Below are 24083 nucleotides of genomic sequence, written 5' to 3'. Positions count from 1 at the left end.
GACATTACACCACATCTACAGATATAGCTCCTCAACTAGGGGAATGTCATCTCAGTAATTTTGTGCAAAATATACTGATAAGACAAATTGAATTAATAAGCATGTAGAAACTGGAATGTAATAAAGATAATCATTGATTATGTATAATACGAACTGTTAATGCAATTATGATGACCAAATTAGGGATACACGTGCAGCTTGTAATCTGAATACAAATAAATTCAAAGTGTATATGAAATGTTAAAATTCAATAAACAAATTTAACAAAAAAAAATGGTCAGAACACACACTCAATAAGTACAATTCTGAAATAATGTGAGATGTAAACTGCTCTAATGCATACGAATTGTATGCTGCACAGAAGACAGTAAAGTACGTGTTTTTTCTTTTTATGTTTTTTTTTTTTTTTTTACTTTCATTTGCCTTTGGTGCTCTACCCAGTTGCATTTTGCTTCGGGATGTGTCTGTGTATAACTCACCTGATTGAGGAAGGAAGGACAGGAGCTCAATTTTAATGGACAAAACCACGCTCCCTCAGCGCTAGTGGTGACATTACAGCCAACACAACCTAAAGGATTGTTCGTCTGCCGAGAACCTGTATGTCAATGTCACCAGCCATAGCATCGTTCACCAATGCACTGACAACGCCTATAGCTCACAGATTGCCGAGACCTATTAGCTTAGCCAATGCTTGGTATTTCTTGGCACTCTGTGGAAAGTTTTGACTGAGCTCAATGGACAGAAAAACACAATATTGCCATACGTACATCAGCAGGGGTAAAAAGGCACTGGTTACCCAATGCTTTGGCCACATTGCTCCCCTCAGACGTGGGAAGATCCAGCACCACAGCAGAGGCTCCCTGTTGGACGAGTCGCTCCACCGTTGCCCGGCCAAGACCCGAGGCCGCTCCAGTCACGATGCCCACCATACCCTGTGAGAAAGAAGGCAAGGAATTGAAACAATACTATTCAGTGTCAGGATCTCCGACTTAGGTCTCTCTTCAAAGCATGAGGTTAGAATACGTGGTGTTCTCTAACCAAAAGGCAATGTTGTTTGGGGACCAGGAACTTCATGCTCTATAGTAAGGGAAACAAATATCAATCTCAGAGACACTCTGGAGGGGACTTGTCGTGGAGAGATGGGGGTTCTCTCTGCTCCAGTGTGAATGTGCCACTCTGCTGTGCTCAACATCAGGTTGGGGGGGGCCTACTTGCTGCTTGACAAGGTTCTAAGGCACCATCCACTTTACTACACCAGGGAACAGTCCTTTATTTTAGGGGGCACTACATATCAAGAGGAGGGGGTTACAACCGGGCCTTGGGACCCTAACCCAGGGAGTGCTTTATTTCAGGAGGCACACACTCGGGCAGGGGTGGCTTCTGTCTGCGTAATGCCAGGCATTGCCAGAAGTGCTTGTCTAAGGAGGTGATCTTACACTGGGAGGCACAACATTTACGAGGCTCTCCATCTCAGAGAGGTCAATCTCACACAGTCAGGTCAGTCTGAGTTGCAATGATGCTGAAGTGTATCAGTGGGCCTATCTTACGAGGCTTTATGCGACAAGCGACTCTCTCGGTCTCAGGGGTTCTCTGCTTTGGGGATATTATAGCTCAGGGTCTCTCTGTCTCAGGACCATCTCTTGCCTTCAGGCACCTCAGTGCCCCCCTTCTTGCACTGCATCACAACGGGACTCTTTATCTCAGAGAGAACAGTGCATTTCAGCCTCCCTCTGCGAGTACTAGGTCATGATGGGAGGTGGTCTGTATCGCAAAAGGAACTGTCTACACTTTGGGGGGGGGGCTTCCTGTACACCACGGTCTCTATTACATCTCCAGGCTCTCTCTGCATGCGGTATGTCTCAGTGGGAGGTGATGTGTATCTCAGAGAGAGCAGTGCAACCCAAGGTCTCTCTCTCACCTTCAGGCTCCTGGGGGGGCTCTTTCTATCTCAGAGGGAGAGGTGCAACCAGGGTCGCCTTTCACCTTGAGGCTCGGGGTGCTCTTTCTATCTCAGAAGGAGTGCACCCCAAGGTCTCTCCCTCACCTTCAGGCTCGGGGGGGGGGGTTCTTTCTATCTCAGAGGGAGAGGTGCACCCCAAGGTCTCTCCCTCACCTTCAGGCTCCTGAGGGGGGATCTTTCTATCTCAGAGTGAGAGGTGCAAACAGGGTCTCCTTTCACCTTAAGGCTCGGGGGGACTCTTTCTATCTCAGAGGGAGCAGTGCACCCCAAGGTCTCTCCCCCTCACCTTCAGGCTCCTGGGTGGGGGGGGGGAGGGGGTCTTTCTATCTCAGAGGGAGCAGTGCACCCCAAGGTCTATCCCTCGCCGTCAGGCTCCGGGGGGGGGGGGGCTCTTTCTATCTCAGAGGAGCAGTGCACCCCAAGGTCTATCCCTCGCCGTCAGGCTCCGGGGGGGGGCTCTTTCTATCTCAGAGGGAGCAGTGCACCCCAAGGCCTCTCCATCTTCAGGCTCCTGGGGGGCTCTTTCTATCTCAGGGGGAGCAGTACACCCCAAGGTCTCTCCTTCACCTTTAGGCTCCGGGGGGGGGGGGTCTTTCAATCTCAGAGGGAGCAGTGCACCCCAAGGTCTTTCCCTCGCCTTCAGGCTCCTGGGCGGGGGGGGGTCTTTCTATCTCAGTGGGAGCAGTGCACCCCAAGGTCTCTCCCTCGCCTTCAGGCTCCTGGGGGGGGGGCTCTTTCTATCTCAGAGGGAGCAGTGCACTCTAAGGTCTCTCCCTCGCCTTCAGGCTCCGGGGGGGGGGCTCTTTCTATCTCAGGGGGGGCAGTGCACCCCAATGTCTCTCCTTCACCTTCAGGCTCCTGGAGGGGTGGCTCTATCTCAGAGGGAGCAGTGCACCCCAATGTCTCTCCTTCACCTTCAGGCTCCTGGAGGGGTGGCTCTATCTCAGAGGGAGCAGTGCACCCCAAGGTCTCTCCTTCATCTTCAGGCTCCTGGGGTGCTCTTTCTATCTCAGGGGAGCAGTGCACCCCAAGGTTTCTCCTTCAGGCTCCGGGGGGGGGGGGGGGGGACTCTTTCTATCTCAGAGGAAGCAGTACACCCTAAGGTCTCTCCCTCACCTTCAGGCTCCTAGAGGAGGGGGGGTCTTTCTATCTCAGAGGGAGCAGTGCTGCACCCCAAGGTCTCTCCTTCACCTTCAGGGGGGCGGGGGGCTCTTTCTATCTCACCTTCAGGCTCCTGAGCGCCGCCATGCTGCTGCCTGCTGCTGCCTCGGTCCCTCCAGCAGAGGTGAGAGGCGCTGAGCCGGGCTCCGCCCCTGGGGCGGGGCACAGGGCGGCCCTGTGAGAGCTGAGCCGGCCCCCAGTAGGGTGGACATGTTTGGGAGGTAAGGAGGCGGCCATGTCAGAGCGGGGCCGGTCACAGGTAGAGTCCTGGGGTAGGAGCTTTACACGGGCTAGTGGCCCCAGAATCGGGCCCCCGGGTCCCTTACTAGGCCTCCGGAGCACAGACCCCTAATACCCGTCCACCTTTTGTCTTTCTACGAGCAGCTCCCTTTACTGCACGGAGGGCTTAGAACTCATTAATAAATAAATACAAGGCCCTGGGGGGGGGCAGGAGAAACAGCTGCTCTCCCCGCGGCCTCGGGGGCTCCGCGCGGGCACCCAGGGCCGGTGCCCGCTACCAGACGTCACACGGTCCACCGACCCTAGAAACAGGCCGTACTGCTGCTGACCCGGAACTGGTGACCCGGAAGTTACACCTCCTCCACGTCTGGGCCGACCGCTGTTGCTTTCAAAGATGTTATGAGCGACCCTTTCTCGCGAGCAAAATCAAGCAAGAAGACGAGGAAAACATATAAGTGTCAGAAAATTAACCAATTTGAGCAAAAGGAAGTCCCAAAATATCCCGACACTGCTTCAAAACCCCCTGAAATGGAAGGTGAAGATACAAAACTATTATCTGCCCAGAAGAGATTAAAGTAAACCAATCATCATAAAACGTCCCCCACCCCTTGCCATTGCACTTTATTGCGCCCCAACGGCTAAGCACAGGCTGCAGAGATGAAATGCACAGAGGGATGATGTTTTGTTGTTCCAGCAGGCACAAAAACAATCACCTAAAGCTGGTAAATCTATTTTTTTATCTGTACATACTTCAAAGAACAAATATAAATAAAAAGCACTTTTTCATTCATTCAAATCTTTATTTCGGTCACTATGGACCATAAAAGATACAAAGAGATACAATGTCAATTTAACAATAAAACATGAACAATAATAGTTTCATGATGAAATAAACACTTTTAAGCTGTAATATTAGCTAACATAGCTAAACAATGAATACCTCGTAAAAACAGTCATAAAAACATTTAAAATGGGGTTTTATCTGGAAATGAGGCGATTGCGAATAAACCATGCTGAGGTTAAAAATTTAGCTACGGCACATACAGTAGGGGCAGACAGGTCGGATTTTAGGATTCTGTATGCAGGACGGTATTCCTTAAAGCCTAAGTTCCTGAGGAGGGGCACAAGCCAGTATTTACGTGGTTTGTTATATGCAGGACAAAAAAAGATCATATGTAAGTCGTCTTCTCTCGTGAGAGGGCAAGCCTGGCAGTTAGGTGTAATCTGCGTGTTAAGCCAGTGCTCTGTGTATGCCCTCAACGGGAGTGATCCATAGCGCCACTGTAAGTACAATTTGCGTGTTAATGGTGGACCAACATCATCAAGGACCAGTTCCAGATGGTAATGGTCCTTGAGAGCAATAAAATGTGTGGACAACGAGTCTTGACGAAGTGATTGGAATGCTGCCTGTAACTTGTGCTCGCGGTAAGCGTCGGCCAATGATCTACGAGAGATCCTTGGACAGGCGCTCCGTGGGTCAAGCCACAACTCTGATTTCCCCATCATTTCAAAGGTGTTCTTGATATATTTAAACCAAGGTATATGCAACACCTTGGGGAAGCGCAGAATTTCTTCTAGTTCTGCTCTATAACTGGATAACTCGAGTGAACTCCAGACTCTGCGCCAGTACATCAAGGGCCTCAGTCCTAATTCTTCAGAAATTGGTCTTAGGCCAAGATCCAATCTCAACGGGAGGAGCGGGGTGCTTGATGGTAAGGCAGTCAGTTGTCGGATAAAGTTGTTCTCGGTTATCTGCAACTTCTGACATGCTACATGTCCCCATATCTCACCCCGTAGGTTACTGCCCCTCTAGCCTGTGTTTTGTAGATATGAAGAGGTGGGCCGAGAGGCTTGTAGGAGGATCTTGAGATCAGCCTAGTTATACCACCTGCGAGTTGGGCAAGTTTCAAGTTTGCTCTGGTAATATGCGTATCCCAGGTCAAAGATTGATTCAAGGTAACACCTAGATATTCAAATGTAGAGACCCGGGCCAAACTTTCTTGTCCGATCGAGGGGTTTGGGCGGGTTGTAAGGGGTGGGTTGAAGGTCATAAATTTAGTTTTGGTCGCATTCACCTCCAGACCACGAAGCTCACAAAAATTAATGAATCCATCCAAGATTCTCTGGAGGCCCATTGGTGATTTTGAGAGCAGGAGGGTATCATCCGCAAACATGATTGCGGGTACCCTCCTGCCATTCAGCACTGGAGCGTCAATATAGCTTAGCCCTGTCAGGAAGTCTATAACACCGTTCACGAAGAGGCAGAACAGGGTCGGTGCGAGCACACAGCCCTGTCTGACCCCCGTGTCCACGGGAAAGTTCTCTGTTAGTGCACCTCCCTTGCCACATCTGACTTTAGCATAGTTGCCCTGGTGGAGCCTCATCAGCATAGTTAAGATATCGCCAGGAACATCTAAATCTTTTAGTACCATCCATAATTTTGCACGGGGGACCAAGTCGAATGCTGCCCGCAGGTCGACAAAGACCGTATACAGCGTGCCTCTGCCCGCAGTCACAGTTTTCCAGTATAAGTAATTGAATCGGAAAATCTGGTCTATTGTAGAGACGCCTTCCCTGAACCCAGCCTGAAAAGGGCTCAATATATCCCTCTCTACAATCCAAGTTTGGAGACGATTCAATAGTAGTCTACCAAACAACTTTTGTGTGACGTCTATTAGGCTGATTGGTCTATAATTGGAAGGGAGCAGAGGGGATCCCTTTTTGAATATTGGGACAATCTCTGCTCCCAACCAAGTATTTGGGACCTCCATGCCGGCCAAAATGGAATTAAATAAGCACAGTAGGTATGGCGCCCAGACAGCTGGTTCATTTTTAAATAAGTCACCAGGCAGTCCATCAAGTCCCGGTGCCTTGCCTGGTGCTAATCTGTCTATCGCATCATGTACCTCCCTTAGAGTAAAAAAGTGCCCTCTGGTATTATCAATAATAAAATTGGACGTCTCCGATTGATTTAGTGTACTATATAGGGACTTAAAATGATCGCGCCATGCATCAGCTGAGATATTAGGTTCAGTTGCATCGGGAGGTGTATCTGTCCCTGTGTTTACAGCACGCCAAAATAAGCGGGAATCACCTTTTGCTAATGTCAATTTTAGTTTCTCCCACCTATTGTGTTCCCATTCCTTTTGGGCAGCGCCAATCATGCGTTTGTAAACTAAACGCCTAGCCCTGATAACCTCTATCCCCAAACCCTCTTTCAGTGCAGCCAGGAGGTTTGATTTAGCCTTCCGGCATGAGGAGTTATACCATCTAGGAGTGTGTGGGCATTTAATGGGTCCTCCCTGCGTTGTAAAAAGAATGTTAGATAGTGCCAGGGTTAGGTCTGTATGAAGAGTCCCCCACTCATTCCAGTTATCGGGGCAATCATTTCGATCAATGACTTCCAGAGCCTTAGTAAAAATAGGAATCGCCCGGGCATAAAGACTGGGGAGATTGTCTGGGTTAAGAAGTAATCTTTCCCATCTCACTCTCCGTCGGTTGTTGGTAATTGTTAGGCCCGCCCGAAGTGACGTGGTCTGCTCCCTCATGACCACGCGGTCAGGCAAAATGTATTCTGCTTCAAGAGCGCGGTGGTCACTATCCACACCTGGCAAAACCCTAAAGTCTTTGATGGAAGACCAGGATGCTAAGGGGACAAGAATGTAGTCCAATTTTGATTCCCTCCCACCCCTGCTAAATGTGTATTTTGGTGGGATATCGGATTTTTTCCGGCCATTACATGCCCGTAAACCGAATTTTACGGTGAGTGTTGTGAGTTGGACCGCGAGAGGTGTCCATGCTTTTGGTCTGGGTGCCTCGAGAGGAGGTATGGACCAGAGCGCATCCTCTTCTTCGGCCAGGCCATCTAAGAGGTCAGAAAGGGGCTCGTAGTGACAATTGAAATCGCCGCCAATTAGGTAGGGCGTATCCACAGGAATTTCGCTTAGAACTAGAGCAAGTTCCTCAATGGTACGGGATTCCGACCCGTGGGTTACTGGGCGGGAGTAAACATTTACCAACATGAGTCTGTTGGAATTGGGCCATTCCAATAGTACCACAAGAATATCCTCTGTGGAAAGTGAATGTAGGACAGCACTGCTTCCCAGGTCAGCTGCTAGCCATATTGCCAATCCACCCGAGGGTCGTCCTTTTCCTCCCCATTTTGCTTTCATGGTGAATGAAGCGTATCCTTGATACGTCACCTCATCACATGCCCAGGTTTTCTGGAACATGCAGATGTCCTTGCTCCTGATAAATGTGTTCCATTCTGGGCAGTGTAGCTCGTTTACAAGGCCCGCCACATTCCACGATAGCACTTTGATAACGTGGGGGTTAGTAGTGCCATTGGATTCATCTGTAAGTAGGGTACTACCCAGATCATTTGCTGGAGATATACACATGTCAGGGACAGGGGCTACGGTAAACACCGCCTCATCTAGCTGGATATCCAAGATTGAAAAATTGTAGTTTACCAGGTTCCTGGGCTCAGCCTCCGATAGGTTGTGTTCCTTTGTTAGGGCAAGTGGGACACTTTCCTCTTTATTGCTCGTCCTAGTCAGTCAGTCCACCCAATCTAAACTCCCAAATCTATTCTGTGTGGGGAAGTAGTCAAGGTGTGTTTTGTCGTTCGTAGAGGGGATGCCCCTATTCTCATAGCTCTGCCTATGGCCTCTACATCGTACAAGTTCCCAGTCGCCCTCTCCCTGCACTTGTACTAGAGGTGGGTAAAAGAAAGATAATGGTAGAGCTTGAATTGTGGTTCCCCTGTCACGGTAGGGCCAGTTAGATATATGGGAGACTGTCCTGGGGTCTCTAAAATTGACCAAGACACAGTCTCCCTGTATAGATTTCTTCAGCACTTTTAAATATGTTCTAGTGCTGATCCATGGCTAGTAATTAAAGTAAACAAGTACAGAAATGGCATGCTACAAATGTATACATGCGATTTTGTTTCCAATTTGTCAGGGTCTAGCCCTCGCGCCTGCCGAACGAACTACATTTCCCATGATTCCGGGGGCTGGAACTACTACTCCCATCAGCCGTTGCGATAGGACCGGATATAGGAGACGCTAACAGAAACGTAAGCGTTCGTGATTTTGTGGAACCAAGGGAGCAGCAGCTACCATTCGAAGTTCCGGTAGTTTTTTCCTTGTTTGGAGTGGTCGCGGTTAAATCCGACCGTGGACTTGGCGGAGTGCTGACGTGCGGTCGACTGACTTCCCGAAGACGCACTTGACCAGACATTCGAATACCAGGCTATAACGGTGAGAGTAACCAGAGCCACACGGCTGTGTGGTGAATCGGGGAACAGCCAAGAGGCGCTGCCTTCGTGCTAGCGTCCAGCATTCATACAAGTGGCGGAGTGCGAGGGGCAGGTATACTCTGCATTGCCATCACGAAGATAGCCATAGTGGATTACAGGTGCCAACGCGGGCGGCGGTAGTTGATCCCTACGCCCCTCCGTGGTTGGAGGAATCCCAGAGTGGGGATAAAGCTTTGGTTGAAAACTTCGGGGTATATGCTGTTAATATACCCCGCAACACGTTATTTTTGTTTTGTTTATTTGCTGCTATTTTCGGGGGATTTCTAGAGGAGCAAAACCCTTCGTACTCAGGAGTAAGCTCCATGGATCCTCTTAGAGGTTGAGCAGCCCTCTCATGAGGGTAGGTAGTATAAGTGTACATTGTCTAGAGAGCATGACAGGTGTCTTGTCTTCCTGCTAACGGATCGGGGTTCTTGTGTGTCCATAGGAAGAAGGGATAGCGGAAGCGTTCCAGGGATAGAGTCAGTGTGCTGAGACCTCACAGGTGACTCATTACATGATTGTAGCGAGAATTTAATGAGAGTAGCATGTATGCCGTATGTTAACCCTTTTGTTTATGTTTTCCAGCTTCCTTTCCCTGCTGACCCTCCCTTTCCCTTCCTTTTGGGTTTTTTCCCCTTTTCGGGGATTTTTTCCCTCACCGTATCGTTCGAACACCCTGTGTTTCATACTTCAGGGTGTTGGGAAGGTCCGGAGGTGGAGCTTATTGCTGCGTCTGGATTCCGCAGAGTGAGAACCTGACAGAATCACGAACCCACGAATTGCATTCTGCCCGATTCAGTCGCAGCAATAATGGCGTCCATGGAGGAGGTGTTACATGCCTTAGTATTGGTACAACAGGAGTTGGCAGCTTCTAGAGCCGAAACTTCGGCGTTGAGAGATAAGGTGGAACAATTATCTAGGAACCCTTTTAGTGCCTCCTCTTCAGCATCCTCCATTCAGGTCACGGTGCCCCCTCCCATTCCGTTGGCTACTCCCGAGAGGTTCTCTGGCGACCCTCGTAAAACACAAGTGTTTTTGACTCAGGTGTTAATGCACTTCTCTTGCAAGCCAGCCTCTTTTCCCAGCAATCATTCACGCGTGGCTTTCGCCATATCATATTTGGCGGGGGACGCCGCCAATTGGGCTGTGCCTTTGGTACGAAGGAACGACCCTATGTTATCAGATTGGTCAGCCTTTAAAGAGGAATTTGAAAAAATGTTTGATAGAAGGGCCACTACTTTCAGCGCCGACAAAGAACTCCTGGAGTTACGACAGGGAAAAAATGAATTAATCACCTATTTAACTACTTTCAATCGGTTGGTGGCTGAGGCAGATTGGCCTGAGGAAAAGAGGATGTCCCTTTTTTACCAGGGGTTGAAGGAGGAGTTGAAAGATGTAGTGGCCCAAGTAGACCCTCAACCAACCACGTGTGTGGATATGATTAATTTGGTTCTACGTCTGGATAGTCGTATGTCAGAGCGAGGGGGTAGCAGGAGACGATGGGACAGAGGGCCTGGTCCTTCGGAGCGTCCAGGTCGGAAGGCAGGGGGAGGACCAGAAGACAGTGTTGAACCAATGGAAATCGGGGCTCTTAGAGCTCAGTTGTCGAAGGAAGAAAAGGAAGCCCGGAGAACGCAGGGTCTCTGTATGTACTGTGGTAAGAAGGGGCATTATGTTAGAGAGTGCCCCTTCAAACCCAAATCCTCTGGGGGCAATCGATTCAAGAGAATAGCGGTCTCTTCAGTAGTAACAGAGGAGGTACCGGTTGAGACCCCTAGACAGAGGGAGGAGGGAGGTCAACCTTGGAAACTCACCTCTTTATCCACCATTGGGGTGGGTGAAACTGAATCACATCTTGTTCTGGGCATGGAGCTTGCATGCGACCTCCAAATCCATCAAGTCTCTGTGATGGTGGACTCCGGCGCAACAGGCAATTTTATAGATGACGGGTTGGTATCCCGTCTAGCACTGCCCCGGGTTCCCCGAGACAACGCGGAGGACGTATTAGCAGTAGACGGACAGCCGTTGAAATCAGGTCAAATAACCGAAAGAACCAGTGAGGTGGGGCTCACCTTTAGGGCAAAAGGAATGGTACACTCGGAGGTAGTGGCACTTAATATCATAGCCGCCCCTCAATACGAGGTGATCTTAGGTATGCCATGGTTACGCTTGCACAACCCTGGGGTGGATTGGAGGTCGAAGTCGATTCATTTTTTGCCTGAATATTGTCAGGAACACATGTCACATTCTCCTTCGACTCATATAGCAGTGTTAGCTTCCCCGTACTTGGCCGCTACTGCGGTGGAAACTGATGTACGTCTTCCTGTGGAGTACAGTAGATACAGTGATGTGTTCAGTGAGGTCAGAGCGGAATCGTTACCCCCACACAGGGAGTACGATTGCCGTATAGAGTTGGTGGAGGGGGCGAACATCCCAACCTGCAGAGTATATGCCTTGTCGGTTCCCGAGACCATCCACCTCAAGGAGTACATTGACCATTATCTTCGGTTGGGTTTCATCAGGCCTTCGCGCTCTCCGGCAGCCTCTCCCATTTTCTTTATTGCAAAGGCCAATGGGGATCTAAGGGCATGTGTGGACTATCGCGTCTTGAATAAAAACACCGTGCGCAATCGTTATCCTCTCCCCCTCATCCCAGTGTTGCTTGACCAGGTGAGGGAAGCCCAGATCTATACCCGCTTGGACTTGCGGGGGGCTTATCACCTGGTTCGAGTACGCGAGGGGGATGAGTGGAAGACGGCGTTCAAGACGCGATACGGTCTCTATGAGTACACAGTAATGCCGTTTGGGCTCTGCAATGCCCCGGCGGCTTTTCAATTCTTCATCAATGATGTGCTGAAAGAATATGTGGACCGTTTCGTGGTCATGTACATAGATGACATCTTGATTTACTCCACGAATGTATCTTGTCATACCGAGCATGTGTGTCGAGTGTTAGAAAAACTGAGAGAAAACAGTTTATACGTCAAATTGAGCAAATGCGAGTTTGGTGTACGTGAGGTGGAGTTCCTGGGGGTGAACCTCAGTCCCCAGGGGTTACAGATGTCGGAGAGAAAGGTCAGGGCGGTAGTGGATTGGCCCACCCCAAGAAACGTTCGTGAGGTGCAAAGTTTTTTGGGGTTCGCCAACTACTACCGCCGATTCATAGGGCAGTTTTCTCACACGGCTCTTCCTATCACGAGGTTGTTGAGGAAAGGGGTTCCCTTTGCTTGGTCCCAAGAGGCCGATGAGGCCTTTCAGTCCCTAAAAAGAGCGTTCACTACAGCCCCAGTTTTGGCACATCCTGTCACAGACCATCCGTTTGTAGTGGAAGCCGACGCTTCCGAGGAGGCTATTGGAGCTGTGCTATCCCAGCGTAATGCACTCACTGGTTTCCTCCACCCGGTAGCCTTCCTGTCGATAAAATTGAGCCCTGCTGAAGTCAACTATACTATAGCGGAAAAAGAGCTCCTGGCTATCAAGAGGGCTTTCCAGGAGTGGCGGCACTATCTGTGGGGGGCCAGTCAGGCGGTAACCGTCTATACAGACCATAAAAACCTGCAATACATGACCTCAGCGCGACATTTAACGCAGCGTCAGATGCGTTGGATGTTGTTCTTCGCAGGATATAATTTTGTGGTCACTTATAGACCGGGTTGTGAAAATCGGAAGGCGGACGCACTGTCCCGTCAGGAGGTGCCGGGAGAGCAATCGGAGACTACCCCTCAGGCTATCATTCCGGCGACCAAGGTACTTGGGGTGATTCGGGTTGAACAGTTTTTGGACACCATCAGGGAGTCCAGATCCCTAGGGGCCTGGGAAAGATGGGCGGCGAGTAAACCAGGCAGGGCAGTGAAACAAGGGCTACCTTTTCACGGAGAGGGACTGTATGTACCCACGATGGAAATGCAGAAAAAGGCTTTTGTCTGGTGCCATGTAACACCCATGGCTGGTCATCCAGGAATAACCAAGACTGTACATCTACTTCGGAGATACTTTTGGTGGGATTCGATGGTAACGGATGCTCAGAGGTGGGTAAGGGAGTGTGCGGTTTGTGCCAGAGCCAAGGGGGAGAACACCCGCAATAAAGGTCAACTAATGCCCCTACCCACGCCAGCTCGCCCATGGCAGAACATAAGTTTGGATTTTATAACAGGGTTGCCCAGGGATAAAGGACATTCAGCTATCTTGGTGGTCGTGGATAACCTAACCAAGATGGGTCACTTTGTGCCCTGTTCTAATCTTCCCACCGCTAGTCAGACTGCCCAACTACTAGCTTCTCAGGTTATACGATTGCACGGCTTGCCCCGAGTGATCGTGTCTGACAGAGGACCTCAGTTTGTTGCCCGTTTTTGGAAAACATGGTGTCAGGCATTAGGGGTGGAAGCGGCGCTGTCAACGAGTTTTCATCCACAGACTGACGGGCAGACCGAAAGGTTAAATCAGACACTGAAGAAATACCTCCGGTGTTATTCCGATGCAGCTCATGAATCATGGGTGGATTTGTTATGGGTGGCCGAATTGGCGTATAACAATGCCTGGCATTGTTCTACGGGCATGTCACCGTTCAAGGCCAATTTCGGGTACGACGCCAACATGATACCCATTGACATACCTTCGGCCGTTCGGAATCAGCCCGCGGTACTGGCACACGTGCGCAGGTTGAGGACAGTTCACAAGGTGGTACACACCCATGTGCTGAAGGCTAAAGCTGCATACAAGCATTGGGAGGATAAGCATAGGATCCCGGGTCCTCAATTCAGAGTGGGGGACAAGGTGTGGTTGTCAACCAGATACATCCGCTTCAAATTACGAAGCATCTTCCACCCAAGCTTCATTGGTCCGTATTCTATAGTGAAACAGGTCAACCCCGTGGCCTATAAATTGCGGCTGCCCTGTTCGTTGCGGATACATCCCGTGTTCCATGTGCATTTGCTGAAAAAAGCCTTCACGGCTCAAAGAAGGACACCCCCTCCGGTGTGTGGGGATGACGGGCTTGAATATGAAGTGCGGTCAATCCGCGATTCCAAGCTGCGTAGGGGACGGTTGTGGTACCTGGTCTCCTGGAAGGGGTTTCCGGTGGAGGATGACTCCTGGGAACCCTGGAGCAACGTGCATGCCCCAAGAGCTGTGGCGTCTTTTCATCGGAGGTTTCCATCTAAGCCTGGTCCTAGGAGGCGCTGGGGAGGGGGACGTACTGTCAGGGTCTAGCCCTCGCGCCTGCCGAACGAACTACATTTCCCATGATTCCGGGGGCTGGAACTACTACTCCCATCAGCCGTTGCGATAGGACCGGATATAGGAGACGCTAACAGAAACGTAAGCGTTCGTGATTTTGTGGAACCAAGGGAGCAGCAGCTACCATTCGAAGTTCCGGTAGTTTTTTCCTTGTTTGGAGTGGTCGCGGTTAAATCCGACCGTGGACTTGGCGGAGTGCTGACGTGCGGTCGACTGACTTCCCGAAGACGCACTTGACCAGACATTCGAATACCAGGCTATAACGGTGAGAGTAACCAGAGCCACACGGCTGTGTGGTGAATCGGGGAACAGCCAAGAGGCGCTGCCTTCGTGCTAGCGTCCAGCATTCATACAAGTGGCGGAGTGCGAGGGGCAGGTATACTCTGCATTGCCGTCACGAAGATAGCCATAGTGGATTACAGGTGCCAACGCGGGCGGCGGTAGTTGATCCCTACGCCCCTCCGTGGTTGGAGGAATCCCAGAGTGGGGATAAAGCTTTGGTTGAAAACTTCGGGGTATATGCTGTTAATATACCCCGCAACACGTTATTTTAGTTTTGTTTATTTGCTGCTATTTTCGGGGGATTTCTAGAGGAGCAAAACCCTTCGTACTCAGGAGTAAGCTCCATGGATCCTCTTAGAGGTTGAGCAGCCCTCTCATGAGGGTAGGTAGTATAAGTGTACATTGTCTAGAGAGCATGACAGGTGTCTTGTCTTCCTGCTAACGGATCGGGGTTCTTGTGTGTCCATAGGAAGAAGGGATAGCGGAAGCGTTCCAGGGATAGAGTCAGTGTGCTGAGACCTCACAGGTGACTCATTACATGATTGTAGCGAGAATTTAATGAGAGTAGCATGTATGCCGTATGTTAACCCTTTTGTTTATGTTTTCCAGCTTCCTTTCCCTGCTGACCCTCCCTTTCCCTTCCTTTTGGGTTTTTTCCCCTTTTCGGGGATTTTTTCCCTCACCGTATCGTTCGAACACCCTGTGTTTCATACTTCAGGGTGTTGGGAAGGTCCGGAGGTGGAGCTTATTGCTGCGTCTGGATTCCGCAGAGTGAGAACCTGACACAATTCTATTTGGTATCATGTGCAGGCATTTGCAGACTCTTGAAACAACAAGTAAACTTCTCTTGGAAAGGTGTCAACCCCTGGCAGGGCGCTTGACTCCCCTGACTGCTGCCATTGCAGCGCCTGGGAGTGTGTCTCAAAGCTGGGCGCGTCGCCAGCTAGCTTTATTTACAAAGATGCGGTGTGTAAACAAAGCTGCCTGTGACTTGAGGTGTCTGTTGGAGTAGTGGTTATAATAAAGGACTGTGTTGTCCTTCATCAGATTTAAAATGTTACTTATAGAAATAAAAGATATTTGACTTGAGCAGTAACTTGCACTGTTCCATTGCCTCTTATTCCTGGATTGCTTTCTGGGACCTTCTGAAAGTGTACAGAACCGTACACCCCGCTTGTATTTTCAATGCATTTTAAGAGGATGTAGAAACGATTAATTTGCAGGTAAGAGTACAACAAAGCTGAAGCTCGGTGCAGGTTCAATGTGGCACAATTGTTCCAGAGCTGTTCTGGTATTTATAGCAGTGCGAGCCCCCGTAAAGCACAGTCATTTTCTTTCTGGCGCTATTTTCTCCTTCTGCTCCCTTTTGTATAATTGTTATGGACTGAAGCACATCCGCGCCTTTCAGAACTGATTTATAAACATAATGTGCGTCGCATACTTCTTGATGGGAGTAATTAGCAGGTTTAGTGTCTGCAGCGGCACGGAAGGGAAAACCAGCACTGGACAGGGAGATGAGGTCAAGCCTGGGGGAAGCAGCTCTGAAAGGGAAAGAGTCCCAGAAAGTGCTGATAGCCTCCGGCCCCTTTATTGTCCTCCAGCACAGGATGCAAACCCGTCCCCCCTCACTAGTCCTGAGATCCCTATCACTACAAATCTTACAGAGATTCAATTCTTGCAGTGCTGGGAGCAAAGCTACCCGGCCGGAACATCATGCAGAAAACTATACCTGCTGGCTTCCCCTCGGCCGCCCTCCCCACCCATGCCAGTGTGTACAGTCGCAGGACAGTCTAGTGGTCCGAGGGGCGGAGTAGAGGGGTGGAGAGTAAAGGGAGGAGCGAGACGGGACGGCGGGCAGTTAGAGAAAGGTCGAGTAAGAGAGAAGACATGATAATAAAGATCCTGTGCATAGACCACGGTGTCTGTCGTTATTTGGCCTGGTAGACACGACAGCTGGCGACGAGGGTGGGATGCATGTGATGCTCCCCTGAACCTGGAGAAGACCGTGGTTTACACCCTGGCCGAGGCGCAAGCGGAGACGCCTGAAAGCGGCCCTTCCGGAACGCGACCGGAACCTGTGCGGGATCAAAGGCCCTGTGAAAGCGGGACGACAGCGAGAGCCCAGCCCCGAGCCTGACCCCTGCTGCGTGTGTCAGAGAGCAGCGCGGACCAGAGAGAAGAGAATCCGCCATCCGAAGGTGAGCCCCAGCGTGAAGCCGGAGCCTCGTGTGTGTGCAGACAAGGGAGTGACAGCAACTGCGCGCGTGCTCACCTGGAAGGAGGAAGACCCAGGGAGCGAGTGAATGAAGCTGCCAGCAGCGCTCTGCAGGGAAGGAATCCGGGGGATGATTCAGCCTCGTGTCTAGCACCACGTGTAGCATCAGCCCGGCGGCCATCTTTAAACCAGGCGGCCACCATAGGACAGAGCCCTGCAAACAGGTGGGCGGCCATCTTGGAGTCAGGCGCCAAACAAATCCAAGCAAAGGCAAGAAAAAAAAGAAAAAAGAAGCACGAGCGAGAGCAAGCGAACAAGAAGAGAAACGGAAGCACCAACAAGCTGTAGAGACCCCGCAAACTCGTACCACACAAGATGTCGAACCAAGGATCGCCTGCACGGCAAGAGGCGAAGCCCGTCGTGATGGGACTGTCTCACCTGCGTCCTCCAGAGCCTCTAGCGCTAGTGGTCGGGAGCAGCATGGGCCCCCGCTGGGAGGAGTGGATTGAAGACTTTGAAGACTACATCAAAGGCTCCAAAGTAACTGGTGATGAAGACCAAATAATAGCGCTTCGCAACCTAGCGGGAAAAGACATCAGCAAAATGATCAAGGAACTCCCGGCTGCGGACGCAGGGACATATGCCAAGGTACGGGAGGCCCTCGACAAGAAATTCCTGCATAAGAAGAATGTGGACTACGAAAGGTATGTGTTCCAGCGGGCGCGCCAAGAAAAAGATGAGAGGATGAATACCTACATAACACGACTGCGCATACTAGTGCGACATTGTAATTTTGAAGCGTTCTCGACGGATGATGCCATACGACTGCGCGTCATTGATGGCTGCCTGTCCGAGACCCTTCGGAGGAAGTTATTGAAGAAAAGTCACACCCTCGACGAGATCGAAGAAATGACGAGGGTGCATGATCAAGTTGAGGAACAGGCCAAGACCATCGAAGCAGGGAGTACAGAACGCAGAGAACAGATATGCCAGGTGCGAACCAGCCGGCCCCGCCGAGGGTCCCGAGAGCACAGACGTCACACCCGGCCGCCATCGCGCCGCCGCCACTCGGGACGTCGACGGCCAGACTCAGGGAGGAGAAGCAAGCGCCATGACCCCGTGCGAAAGACATCAGCCCGAAGATGCTATAGATGTGGGTATGATTTCCCACACACCGGAGCATGTCCAGCCATGGGACAGCAATGTCGCAAGTGTGGCCGAAGCAACCACTTTGAGGCCATGTGCGGAGAGTATCGCCGCGAGAAGGAAAAGGACAGACCCGAGCCGTCGCGAGGCGACTCCCACCGGCACCACGCACGAGCGGTGCGTGACCGCCCGAGGTCGTCGTCAAGGTCGTCACAGTCCAGCGGGGAGTCGAGGACGTCGCGGACATCGCGATGGTCGAGGAAGTCGCCGTCGCGGGACTCCAGATCGACATCCGAGGAACGAGACTACTCTGTGGAGTATGCAAACATGATCGCTGACCCGGATCAGCTCAAGAAATATCCCCGACTGGACATTAGCGTCGGTGAACACAACACAAAGTTCGTAATGGACAGTGGGGCGTCACTAAACTACCTCCCAGTGACTGAATACAATAAGATGAAACCCCGTCCGCGACTGAGCCCCGCGCACGTCCGTGTCTACACCTGGATGTCCAGGAACACACTTCCGTGCCTCGGGAAGTTCTCAACCACACTACGACACAAAACAACATCTGTCCCTGCCGTGATACACGTCATAGAAGGACCGGAGGCCGACTGCCTCCTTAGTCTGCCGACGGCCGAACGTCTCCGGCTAGTGGAAGTCCTATACCGCGTCAGCAATGACAGTGATATTGTCCACAAGTTCCCGAAGCTGTTCCTGGGGCTGGGGAAAATGAACAGAAACCAGATACGCCTTCACATCAATGAACAGGTTCGGCCAGTCGCACAGCACCCCCGGAAGGTGCGATTCCATCTTCAGCAGGCCGTGGAGGATGAACTGCTAGACCTCCTGCAAGCTGACATCATTGAACGCACGGAGGGTCCCACGCCATGGGTGTCGCCCGTAGTGATCGTCCCAAAGAAAGGGACCTCGGGGAAGGTACGGCTGTGTGTGGACATGCGGATGCCCAATACCGCTATCGAAAGAGAGCGTCACCCAGGCCCACACTTAAGTGACATGATTGCCGCGCTGAATGGTGCTCGAGTATTCTCAAAGTTGGACCTCAATAAAGGGTACCACCAGCTGGAACTCCATGACAGCTCTCGGTATATTACAACCTTTGCGACGCACCTGGGGTTGTACAGATACAAGAGGTTGAGTTTTGGAATTTCCTCGGCCGCCGAAATATTCCAAGAAGCGATTCGGCAAACCATTCACCATATCCCCAACACACTGAACTACAGTGACGACATCTTAGTGTATGGGGCAACTGTCCAAGACCACGACACGGCCTTAGATCGAGTCTGTCACGCCCTCCTAGAGGCAAACCTAACACTCAACAAAGAGAAATGTGAACTGCATCAATCGAAGCTGAAATTCTTTGGGCATATCTTTTCAGGGGCTGGGATGAAGCCTGACCCGGACAAAGTGAGCACGCTAAACGACACCAAAAGCCCGCGGGATGTCAGCGATGTGAGATCCTTCCTGGGCATGGCGAGCTACTGCTCAAGGTACATAAAAGACTATGCCACACTAAGTCACCCACTCCGAACCTTGACCAAACAAGGGCAGAAATTCGAATGGACCTCTGAGTGTGAGCAAGCCTTCCAAGAGATTAAACAAGCGGTCGGAGCCGCCGAGAGCCTGGCCTATTTCAACCCCAGCCACAAGACAGAAATCACAGTAGATGCCAGCCCGGTCGGTCTAGGTGCCATCCTAGCCCAATATGACGAGGACACTGATCAACGCCACATAGTGGCCTACGCCAGCCGGAGTCTCTCCGACACAGAAAAAGCGTACTCACAACCGGAGAAGGAAAGCCTCGCGGTTGTATGGGCCTGTGAACACTTCCACGTGTTCATATACGGGAAGCATTTCACCCTAGTGACGGATCACCAAGCGCTAGTCACCATCTTTGGCAATCCATGCTCTAAGATGCCTCCTCGCATTGAACGATGGGGACTTCGGTTGCAGGAGTACACTTACACCATTGTACACAAGCCAGGAAAGTCAGCCAACCCGGCTGACTACATGTCGCGGCACCCGGAGCCATCCCAATCCTCCAGACCGTCAGTTGCTGAGGAATATGTTCACTTTGTGGTGGACCAGGCGCGGCCACCGGCTGTTCCCCTGGATGTCATCCAACAAGCCACCTCGCAAGATGAGACATTACAGAGAGTGATTCGCAAGGTTCAGGCACACCGATGGCGGCATGAAGATACAGAGGAAGGGAGTGATCCAGTGACGAGGCAAGAACTGCAAGCGTTCAGGAACGTGAGCGAGGAGCTGTCTGTCACCTCAGAAGGTCTGCTACTGCGAGACCACCGCATCGTCATTCCCAGTCTACTGCGCCAAGGAGTCATCAACTTGGCGCATGAAAGCCACCGAGGAGTAGTTGCGACCAAGAGGGCACTTCGTGAGCGTGTCTGGTTCCCCTCTCTCGACAGGATGGTAGAACTCACCCTGAAAGACTGTCCGCAGTGCCAGGTGGTGGGGCAGGGAGACCCTCCGGCCCCACTCCAGATGACGCCACTACCATCGGGTGTGTGGCGCGAGCTAGCCATGGACTTCTATGGCCCCATGCAATCGGGCAAGTATGTTCTGGTGGTGATTGATGAATACTCGCGTTTCCCCATTGCTCAGTTTGTGTCGTCTACCAGCGCAGCCGTGACCATTCCAGTGCTAGATGAAGTCTTTGCAGCCTGGGGTGTGCCCACAGAACTGAAAACGGACAATGGCCCGCCTTTCAACAGTCAGGAGTTTGGGGAGTTCATGAGACTCATGGATATTCGACACCGGCGGATAACCCCGCTATGGCCACAAGCCAACGGTACGGTCGAGAGGTTCATGGCCACTCTCAAGAAAATGTTCCAACAGGCCACGCTAGACAAAAGAGATCTGCAAACAGCCCTCAACGATGTACTCCGGTCATACCGGACGACGCCCCATGCCACCACGGGCAAATGTCCTGCGACGCTCATGTTAGGACGTCCTGCTCGGACCAGGATACCTACCTGGGAAGGGGCCTTACGACCAGTATCACCCAACCGCATACATCATGAAGTAAGGGTCGCAGACAGAGCCCGCAAAGACAGTATGAAAGCATATGCTGATGGCCGGAGACGTGCACGGTCACTCTCACTTCGGAAAGGGGACTGTGTGATAGTCAAGCAGGAGCAGAGCAGGAAGACTGACAGCAGGTTCAGGGCGGAACCCCTGACCGTCATCCGACAAAAGGGCACAATGCTGACTGCGGAATCAGACAACAGGCGCATCACCCGCAATGTGTCGCACTTTCACAAGTGTAGTCCTGCCCTACAGGAAGCCTTTGGGTCCCCAGCAGTGACACCGAGGACTGAGCAGATTGAGGAACGAGCCGAGGGTGTCACAAGCCCGGAAAGGGGAGAACGGGGCACTCCGAGAGATGAGGCAGGAAGTCGGTCTCTCAGACCCCGACAAACAATTCAACGGCCCAAAAGGTTAATTGAAGAGATGTAACACAGGGTTTCTTTGTTCTGTTAACAAAGGGGGAGATGTACAGTCGCAGGACAGTCTAGTGGTCCGAGGGGCGGAGTAGAGGGGTGGAGAGTAAAGGGAGGAGCGAGACGGACGGCGGGCAGTTAGAGAGAGGTCGAGTAAGAGAGAAGACGTGATAATAAAGATCCTGTGCATAGACCACGGTGTCTGTCGTTATTTGGCCTGGTAGACACGACACCAGTGGACTGTGGTTGTAACATGAAAGCCTGCAGTACACCTTGGCAGGGGCTTTCATCTCAAGAGTTTTATGACCATTGGGAAATGTGCAAAGTTGTTTTAATTAGAGTCGACTGACAGCCAAGGGTCACCCAGCCAGCCCCGAAGCCTGCCGAGCTCCCTGCCACTCCAGCTTTACCGAAGGGAATTATTAGCATTATTCAGCCCGCCCACTCCGTGCAGCTTGACAGCTCAGTGAGGCGCTGTATATGCATGACTGCATATCAGTGCGGTGAATGCGGTGATGCAGACCACCACACTGAAATGCGTTAGCCTGACGCCTGATGCATGGTGCTTGGCAGGACTACCTGTACCTTGGGAAGGTGGCATCCCACGAGTTGTGTACTGGCACCTGCCTGCCAGGACCCACGGGTGCCACAGCTTCAGACCGAGAGAGTTAAGACGCATCAGGGAATGGTGTTTTAGCATCAACTTCACTAAAGCAGAGGCAATCTTTGGTGGAAGACGCTCAAATGAAATGTTTTCTTGCTTCTAAAATCAGGAATCTCTCGCACCTATCGGGTCAATCGTCATGCATCCCTGCCCTGTGCACAACTGCACTTACATAATTAGTTTCTTCATTAATATATTTTATGCCCCAGCCTCTCCCTGAGCAGTATATTTTAGAATATTTTATAGATAATTGTCGGAATAAACATTGGGCCTCATTTATTAAAAGTGTTGCATCATTGCGTGAAAACAGCGATCCAACACTTTTCACTGTGCCCTCCTTGCGACACCATGGATGCGCTGTATTTACTATACGGCGCTCCATGTCGCAATGATTTACAGATACATCAGTATTTCTGAAGTAGCTGTAAACATAGTAATGACGCATTGCGGGAGTGTGTTGCAAACGTGACTCTACTCCAGCAATGGGTCATTACACATGGGCAAGTCCCATGTTAAATGCGTCTGCATCAGTGTTATGCCTGATGTGAGGCAGCCGTAAGATTTTGGCGCAGTGGCGTCCTAGATTTGGTGTAGTGAAATCTAATAGATTTCACTGCGTCACTTCTACAACCCTTTTTTACGGGGGAACGCCCACCCTGCATACATTATACCTGACACAGGTTTAATGTAGCGCAGGGATTTACAAAGTGATGCTTCTGCTTAGATGCGTCACTTTGTAAATATAGCGCAACGCGGCGCATTTGTGTACGCCGCCGCAGTGTCACAAAAAGTGACGCAACAGCAGTGTAAAGGGCTCATAAATTAGCCCCAAGGTTTTTACGTTACGTAATAACGTGTGTGATGTGAAGTATCATGGCCTAGCCTTTTGTCACTGTGTTGTGCGTATGTCTTCTGTCTTTATTTTGCAATAAACAATGCTTAGAGTGACCAGACATCCCGTATTTACTTGGATAGTCCCAGTTTTTCAAGGATTTTTACATGTTCCAGTCTAGAGAGAAGGTCAGGTGAGCATGCACATTTATCACTGTGAAGTAAGACTCACTTTAACACCAGCCCCCTTACACCAAGGACATCATTTATTGTTTGAATAGTCTCCTGCAGCCCTGCCTGGCCTCATTCACGCAGTACAGCAGGATTTAATGAGGGGTTACTAAACCTCTGCAAAGACCACCACCCAAGGCCGGGGTCACAAACCTTTCCTGGGAGCTAATGTTCCCTCCAATTTGTTTCCTCTGTGCGCTGCAGCCAATGTTGTGTGCATCAGTAACCAGAGTGTATGTGTGGGTGCAGCGCCAAATATAACTCCAAACTTTTGCTTAAAAAAAGTAAAAAGACGGTGCATTTCCACACATACAACGCCACATGAAGGGCCTTAAGGCAGGTTCGCAATTTAGATACACACGCCATGACATGAGTTGGTTACATAGGCAAGTACACTTTGGGTTTAGAAAAGTTCAGGACTCCCAAGGTGGTACCGTTATAAGATTTTATTAGAGATAGTCTGTGAAATGTGTGACATCCAGGCAAACATTGACTGTGGAAGAGGGCAGTTCCCACAAGTCAAGTGCCATCGCTAGATGGGTGCCATGGTTGCTTCTCACGCCAATCCTTGCCATTCCGGTGCTAATAAACTCTATCAAGTTCAACTTTCCCATTCATGAGGTTGGCCTTTGTCCTCATCAGCATATCCAATGCTTCTCCTCTAATCTATTTCTCTGTTTACTCTTTATAGTGTTCATGAGGCTGAATCCTCGTTCACAATCTGCACTAGACATCAACAAGCTGAGACAGCACACTATACTGAGCAGCGTTGCGTACAGTGAAATTCACCATATCTTGAAAGGTCATAAATAACCTGCCCTTTACATGTTCTGCCACCACATATTTATATTCTCTGTATTGTCGAACATCTTCTGTGTTTCACAAGCACCCAGGACCAAGACATTTTGATACTTTTCAACAAGCCTTTGTACATGCACAGTCCCAAAATCAAAATGAGATTGTGTTGCTATTGCCTGAAATTCAAAACTTGCCCATTCTTTCGGTTCATCTTCAGGGAACCTTTTTTGCATGTGCTCACAAAGAAGGGAAACAAAATACAAAATAGGCCCACCGTCAAACTCTTGTCCTTCCTTGTACAACACCATCAGATCTCTTACTGTGCTGCTCCAAAAGACAGTGTCCCCCAAGTACTGTTCCTTAATTTGGCCAATCTTTGCTCTTGCATACTGTAAGGCTTCAACAATAGTCAAATAACTTTTTGGGAACAGTTTGGATAAAGATGCAAATTCACCCAGAATGTCATTAAGTACTGCAAGGGAAATATGGTAGTTTGAGTCCGATAGCTTTTTGTAACAATATTTAGCAACTGG

The 24083-nt window shown here is 50.6% G+C and overlaps 1 protein-coding gene across 1 annotated transcript in view; it reads right to left on the bottom strand.

The window, feature by feature from the left end:
• Positions 1-3341, bottom strand: part of HSD17B10 (hydroxysteroid 17-beta dehydrogenase 10) — a 43156-nt gene extending 39815 nt beyond the window's left edge. The window contains exons 1-2 of the mRNA XM_085629869.1: positions 3185-3341; positions 768-932 (exon numbers count right to left, since the gene is read on the bottom strand). Coding sequence (XP_085485995.1) covers positions 768-932; positions 3185-3208 — 189 coding nt within the window. The 5' untranslated portion in view covers positions 3209-3341. The remainder of the gene's footprint in view (positions 1-767; positions 933-3184) is intronic.
• Between the last annotated feature and the right edge of the window lie 20742 nt (positions 3342-24083).

This window comes from Triturus cristatus, chromosome 10 (assembly GCF_964204655.1).
Source record: "Triturus cristatus chromosome 10, aTriCri1.1, whole genome shotgun sequence".
NCBI classification, from domain to species: Eukaryota; Metazoa; Chordata; class Amphibia; order Caudata; family Salamandridae; genus Triturus; species Triturus cristatus.
This window is presented reverse-complemented; position numbering and strand designations above follow the sequence as displayed.